Source organism: Dipodomys spectabilis, unplaced genomic scaffold (assembly GCF_019054845.1).
Source record: "Dipodomys spectabilis isolate Male_0828 unplaced genomic scaffold, ASM1905484v1 ptg000174l, whole genome shotgun sequence".
NCBI classification, from domain to species: Eukaryota; Metazoa; Chordata; class Mammalia; order Rodentia; family Heteromyidae; genus Dipodomys; species Dipodomys spectabilis.
The window spans coordinates 8,897,501-8,904,588 of record NW_024870851.1 but is presented as its reverse complement, the minus strand read 5'-3'; the positions used below and the strand labels follow the sequence as shown (position 1 = coordinate 8,904,588).

At 37.1% G+C, this 7,088-nt stretch overlaps 1 protein-coding gene across 10 annotated transcripts in view; it reads right to left on the bottom strand.

Moving 5' to 3' along the window:
* Window positions 1–949: 949 nt before the first annotated feature.
* Window positions 950–7,088, bottom strand: part of Scn9a (sodium voltage-gated channel alpha subunit 9) — a 74,813-nt gene continuing 68,674 nt past the window's right edge. For all 10 annotated transcript variants that reach the window (XM_042694111.1, XM_042694115.1, XM_042694113.1 and 7 more), the window contains 3 exons: window positions 6,680–6,784; window positions 6,248–6,518; window positions 950–2,142 (listed from right to left, as the gene is read on the bottom strand). In XM_042694111.1, the coding sequence (XP_042550045.1) occupies window positions 950–2,142; window positions 6,248–6,518; window positions 6,680–6,784 (1,569 nt within the window). The remainder of the gene's footprint in view (window positions 2,143–6,247; window positions 6,519–6,679; window positions 6,785–7,088) is intronic.

Below are 7,088 nucleotides of genomic sequence, written 5' to 3'. Positions count from 1 at the left end.
GATGAAACATAATATGAACGAGACAGGCTATCTGCGCAAGATGGAGTGGTGTGTGCTTGTAGTCCCAACTACTCAGGAGGCTCAGGTGGAGGATCACTTGAGCCTAGAAGTTCAGGTGGTATATTGAGACCCAGTCACAAAACAAAATAAAATGAAACAGACAAAAGCAAAACACCTCAGAAGAATCATCTCTAAAACACAATACTATTAAGGTGAGTCTGTGAATCAAGATGGATGTGAGTCCAGGTACATGAAAAGTATTTGATGACACAACCTATGTCTGTTTTTAATTGCATGGCATTTTATAGACATTTAGAGATTGATTCTGATGCAATGTAGAATAGATTTAAGCACCTCAAGATACACAGGGATGTCTGTCCATGGATACAAGACTCGAGCTCCTTAACAATTCAAACCAGATGTTTGAATTAAACCATTATCACTAATGTCCATTTATTTGTATCAGAATTTCTTTGCAAAGCCAAAGCAAAATACTTTTCATCGATAACCAAGTGATAAATGTTTTCCTACTGATGTTTGTGTGTGTGTGTGTGTGTGTGCATATATTCAAGTGTGTGCAACTGTGTGCGTGTGCATCTGGCCTTTCCTATTTACATGGGGGATATGAGTGATTACAACTTAGGGAAAAGATGAGCAGAAGTGAAAATGTTCCACCTGTTTTTCTGACTTAAAAAGAAAATCAATTTACTTTTGTTTCTGGTAACCTGCAATCCCTGCAGAATTCTTGCAGAATCATTACCAATGCAAAAGAGCCATCTGCTAATGCTGCCTACCCATCTCAGTGATTTAGAGCAAGTAACAGCACTGCTTTGGAGAATATTTTGATTTAAAAAAAAAACATTTTTGGCATAGACCTCCTTAAAAGAGTCTTAGTAACACAAGTAAATCACCTTCACAGGTTGTAAACAATAGTATCCGAAGTGAAACCCTATTGTGTGTTTTCCTTTCCATCTTTCCCTTTGTCTTCTTTTTCTGTTTTGTCGGTTTCATATTTTTCTTTGTCTGGTTTTGTTACACTATCGTAGGAAGGCGGAGAGATGGTGGATGGGGTTGCATCGGTTTTTTCTGGACTGGAGTTCTCATTAACATTAGCAAAAACGATGTCTTCTTTATTGGGTAAATCATCATCTTTGTCACCATCTTTTATGTATATACTGGAGATGTTTTTGACATTTTTCCGTAAGCGGTAGCGTCGATAAGAACGCTGAATGACAGTGGCCGACACGTCCTCTTGCTTTCGCTTTAATGTAGTCGTGATGGGTTCATAGGACACTTTGGAAGGATTGGCAGACATAAACCTTTCTTCCATCTGTGAGCGAAGAGAATCCATCTCTCCACTCTCCCCCAAAACACGCTTTGTAAAAGCAAACAAGATGTCGAGGCAGTGGATCCGGTCTCCACTCACCATGGGCAGGTCCATGGCAATGAGCTGGACTTTGTTGGGTTTTGCTATGAGAAGGGGAGGATCCAGGGCAGCTGCAAAATCAGAGAGTTTGCTGTATTCTATGAACTGGGTCGCATCGGGATCGAACTTCTCCCAAATCTCATAGAATCGCTCGAAGTCATCCTCGCTCAGGGGCTCAGTGCTTTCTTCCGTGGCCACGCTGAAGTTCTCCAGGATGACAGCGATGTACATGTTCACCACCACCAGGAAGGAGATGATGATGTAGCTGACAAAATAGAAAATCCCAACGGATGGGTTCCCGCAGTCTCCTTCTACTGCGCTTCCTGGGTGAACTTTTTTGGGATCACAGTCTGGGGGTGCACTATTAAGAATCGGGGCTAGCAACCCATCCCAGCCCGCAGACGTGGTAATTTGGAACAGGCAAATCATGCTGTTGCCAAACGTCTCAAAGTTGAACATGTCATTGATTCCAGCTTCCTTCTTCACGTAGGCGAAGTTGGACATCCCGAAGATGGCGTAGATGAACATGACAAGGAAGAGCAGGAGGCCGATGTTGAACAAGGCAGGAAGGGACATCATCAGAGCGAAGAGCAGCGTGCGGATCCCCTTGGCCCCTTTGATGAGACGAAGGATTCGGCCAATCCGGGCAAGGCGGATCACTCGGAACAGGGTGGGGGACACGAAGTATTTTTCTATCAGATCTGCTAGAAACATACCTAAATAGGAGAAAAACAATGAAAAGTGTGTATTTAAATATTCAGGCCATAGAATATCATGAGTAAATTGTTTTATCTGCCATGTTATCTGCCATGTTGTTACTGTGAATTATTATAATTATTATTATTACTGTGAATAATATAAATCTATTATTATATGTACATGAATGGAATATTTTCCTATGTAGCCTAGACTAGTTTTGAACTCTTGATTTTCCTGCTTCCGCCTATGAGTGCTATTATTATAGGTATGCACCTTATTATGACTGGCTATATGAAAATGTATAATATCTACTCATGTAGAATATTCAAGCAACACTGTAAAATGATAAGAAGGAAATATAAATCACCTATCATAGCTAATTAATATCCAGTATCTGGATGCCACTTTACATACTTTTCTACGCAAGTGCAGACATACAAGTATTCATGTACAAATATAATCATGTTACATGATTTTGTACCTTTTATTCCTAGTGCATTTTAGTCATTTCATTACATATCATGCAGATGCTGTAGACAATTGGCAGTTTTTATGATTACATAATGATTTCAAAATATCTCATAGGAAATAATAGCACTTGTTAGTTCCATTTTTAGCTAAATTGAGTGTCAAAATAGGTACAATTTTCTAATTACATGACTTATGTGTTTTGATAACACATGAATAGAAGTTGAGACCAATAGCATATCTAAAAATTTTATTATAATTTTCAAATCTGGTGAAAGTCTATATATATATATATAAACCCATTAATAGTCTTTTTTTTATTTTACATCAACTTTATTCTCAGAGCAACCTGTGTGAATTAAAGCCTCAGACCCATTAATAGTCTTAATACAAATATTCTATGCCAAGCTCAGCAGTATTGGGCACTACACTGAGTTACAATTTTACACACACACACACACACACACACAAATTCTTGATGACATTTAAATTTATCTCTTACAGTGCTTTATTTCCATTTTTAGAAGAACAATCTATAATTTTCGCACTTATTGACTATTCTATTATTTGTTTTTAAATTCTTTGTAGGTGAGTGGTATTTTTACTTCTTTGCTCAACATTTTTGTAGGAGTAAATCAAATGTACATTGTGGGGTTTCATTGTGACTCTCTATATGCATTGTACACTTTGATCATATGCACTCTCTTGATTGCTCTTTTGAATGCCTGTTCTTAAAAATGAGAAGTACACGTTGTCATGTCGAAAATGAACTTTACAACTTTGGTGGGGGGGGGAGGTTTGGGTGAGGGAGCGAGGGGAGGCTGGGAAGGGATGGGAAGGGGAAACAAAGGAGGAGGCTAAAATGCTTGATAAGAAATGTACTCATGGGGGCTGGGAAGGTGGCTCAGTGGTAGAGCGCTTGCCTTGCATGCTCGAGGCCCTGGCTTCGATTCCTCAGCACCACATAAGCAAAAAAAGAAAAAAGCCAGAAGTGGCGCTGTAGCTCAAGTGGTAGAGCGCTAGCCTTGAGGCTAGCCTTGAGCTGAAGAGCTGAGGGACAGCGCCCAGGCCCAGAGTTCAGGCCCCACGACCGGACCCCCCCCCCCCAAAAAAAAAAAAAAAAAGAAATGTACTCATTATCTTGCCCATGTAATTGTAACCCCTCTGTACAGTATTTTCACAATAAAAAATAAATAAAAAAATATGTATTGGGCTTCATTATTCTGTTTTCATATACATGTGATTTTTAAAAATCTGCCATGCCATTTTTGTTTTGGAAGTTTTGGTTCATTGTTGGATTTAAATGTTGCATAAAATTTAACCATATTGTCATTCATATTTTAGTGCAGTGAATCTTCTCCCATTAGATATTTTTATTCTTATGCAGTTATATTCATGGCTAATATATACAACTCCTTTTATATGTTAGGGTTTGTGTCACAGATAAAAAGCTGTATTCAATTGCACAGTTAAAATATATTTCCAATAGCCTTGTGCCAGTTAGTGGCCTATACCTATAATCCTAGCTATTCAAGGGACTGAGATCTGAGCATAATGATTCCAAGCCAGCCCATATAGGAAAGGCCGAGAGTTTCTTATCTCCAATAAACCACCAAAAAGCTAGAAGTGGATCTGTGTCTCACTAGGTAGAATGCCAGAGTTGTGCAAAAATGCTAAGGGACAGTACCCAGACTCTAAGTTCAAGCCCTAGTACTGACACAAATAAAAGTTGATTTCTAATGCCAGAGATGTGACAGAGAATGCTCAAGGTCCTCGTTTAGATACTTTTATTACAAAAAAAAAAAAAAAAAGGATTTTCATGTACATTTAATGTCTTCTTCCTTCCTTCCTTCCTTTCTTTTTTTTATTAAATAACCTTTTATTCATGTGATTTTTTTTAACCAGTTAAATTAGCAACTTTCCACATACTGAAGCTCAATTTTGGACTATCTCTTTGAATTTATTCAACTTTAATTAGTTAAATAATTAATACTCAACACCTAGAACTCTTGCTTAACTTTTTTCACTCATTGCTTACTTGCTCTCTATCAATTTTACACCTTTACTTCTAGGTCCTTTCTGAAGATAAGAATTTTGTGCATTTGTCTGTTTGGAATGGACTCTAAAGTGTAATCCTCTGTATTCAGCCTCCTGAGTAGGTAGGATTAAAGACTGGAGCCTCTGAGCGCTCAAGTGAACTTTCATTTTTAAAGATTGTTGCTGGGTGCAGGTGGCTCAAGCCTGTAATCCTAGCTACTCAGGAGGCTGAGATCGTGGTTCAAAGCCAGCCAGGCAGGAAACTCTTTGAAACTCTTATCCCCAATAAATCACTAGAAAACAAGAAGTGGTGCTGTGGCTCAAGTGGTAGAGCACTAGCCTTCAGCTGAAGAGCTGAGGGACAGCGCCCAGGCCCAGAGTTCAAGCCCCATGACAAACTAGATAGATAGATAGATGATAATTTAATATCAAGTGATATACAGCCATATCCCAATACTCTGATTTTTCTTCCTCATAAATGTTAGAATGGTTTAGACTTGTTTTGCAGTTTACCACTCACATGATGTAAAAAGACTCATCAGTATGGAATTTATGTTAATTGCTAAAGGTAGTCATCATTTCAGTGATAGCCTTCTTCTTCTTCTTTTTTTTTTTTTTTTGTTGGTCATGGGACTTGAACTTGGGGCCTAGGAATTCTCCTTCAGCTCTTTCATTCAAGGCTAGTACTCTACCACTTGAGCCAAATAGTGCCACTTCCAGTTTTTTGACAGTTAATTGGAGATCAGAGTCTCACCGACTTTTCTGCCAGGGCTGGCTTTGAACTGTGATGCTCAGATCTCAGCTTCCTGAGTAACTAAGATTACAGTCTTGAGCCATGAGTGCCTAGCTGAGAGCCTTCTTATCTAATTACAAAATAATCCTTAAAATTACTGCTTTTTTGGGTTATTTATACCTTATATATTATGTTGCAGGCCACAGTTCTTTCTAGATTTTTAACTTCATTTTTATTTTGATCATTTATTAATTTTTTTCTTCAAGTATATTTTCTATTTTTTCCACATTTGAAACAATGATTAATGTTGGCAAATGTAACTTAAGGTTTAATCTTTCTAGCTGAGTATGATTGCATATCCTTGTAATCTCAGAATTTATAGGGGAAGGCAGGAGATTGACAGTTCCAGGCCAAACTGTGTTACAGAGTGACATAACAAGACTATTTCTAAACCATAAGAACAAAGTATTTGTGATCTTTTTAAATTTATACTTTTAAGATATTGTATCCAGTCATATAATTACTCAAAACTAAGGTTTATTATATGTTAGTCTTCCTGCAAACAGGAAGCAATATCATTTTCTTCACTGGCTTTCAAAACACATCTGTGAATAAATGCATTAGCCATTTTTCCAAAAGGTAAACTTGGAAACTAAATAGAAACTAAAAGTTCCTATGTTTACAGGAGGGAGAAACAATTGGCTTTCAAGTCTCATGTAAGTGTCAACCCAGGAATTCTGATATAGTTTTGTTTCTTTTCTAAAGTGCCTTCATTCTTCTATTTTTCTAGCTTACTCAAAAATAGGTTTACATTAAACAATTCTCTGAGTATGTGTGGGACTGGGTTTATTTGGAATTAAAATGTGGCTAATGAATATCCTTACCTACAATGGAGAGGATCACAACCACGAAATCAAAAATGTTCCACCCAACTGTGAAGTAGTAATGTCTGAGGGAGATCAGCTTCAGCACACACTCCCCAGTGAAGAGGATGATGAAAACCAGATTTATCCAGTACAAAACATACGTCATGTTTTCACTTTGGCCCTCCTTCTCTACCATCATGGTTACCATATTGAGGCAGATAAGAACCATGATGGTAATATCAAAAGCTTGGTTGGTTACTAGGTCAAATATGCATCCTTGGAATTTGTTCTGTAAAAGATAAGAATAATATGAAAAGGAAAGTACATTCTTATATATTCTCTACAAATGAAAAGTATTCATTAAAGATCATAAGCACAATTTAAGAGTTGGCATGGTTGTAATTGTGTGTGTGTGTGTGTGTGTGTGTGTGTGTGTGTGTGTGTGTTTACCCCTGGCCGAGGAATGGGCTTTTGTGGTTTCTTGGATCCCAGCTTTTTCATTGCATTGTAGTATTTCTTCTGTTCTTCTGTCATAAAGATATCTTGACCTCCAAGGTAAAGAAATAAAACACAAATCTAGTTAAAACCAGAATTACTGTGGATTTTTCTCCTGATTCATTAAATAGGTTAAATTTATTAATATAGAAATGAGATCTATTTTGTTATAGACATATCAGCTATGTGCAAAATTCGTCTTACACAATTATTCATATATTGGCACAAGTCTTTGTCCGTTATATGCCTATATAAACTATATAGATATTATTATATAATATATATACAATAATGATTTCCTCCATTGTTTTTCAATATATGAACAGTATATATAATATACACTGTGTGATGATACTTTCTTTTC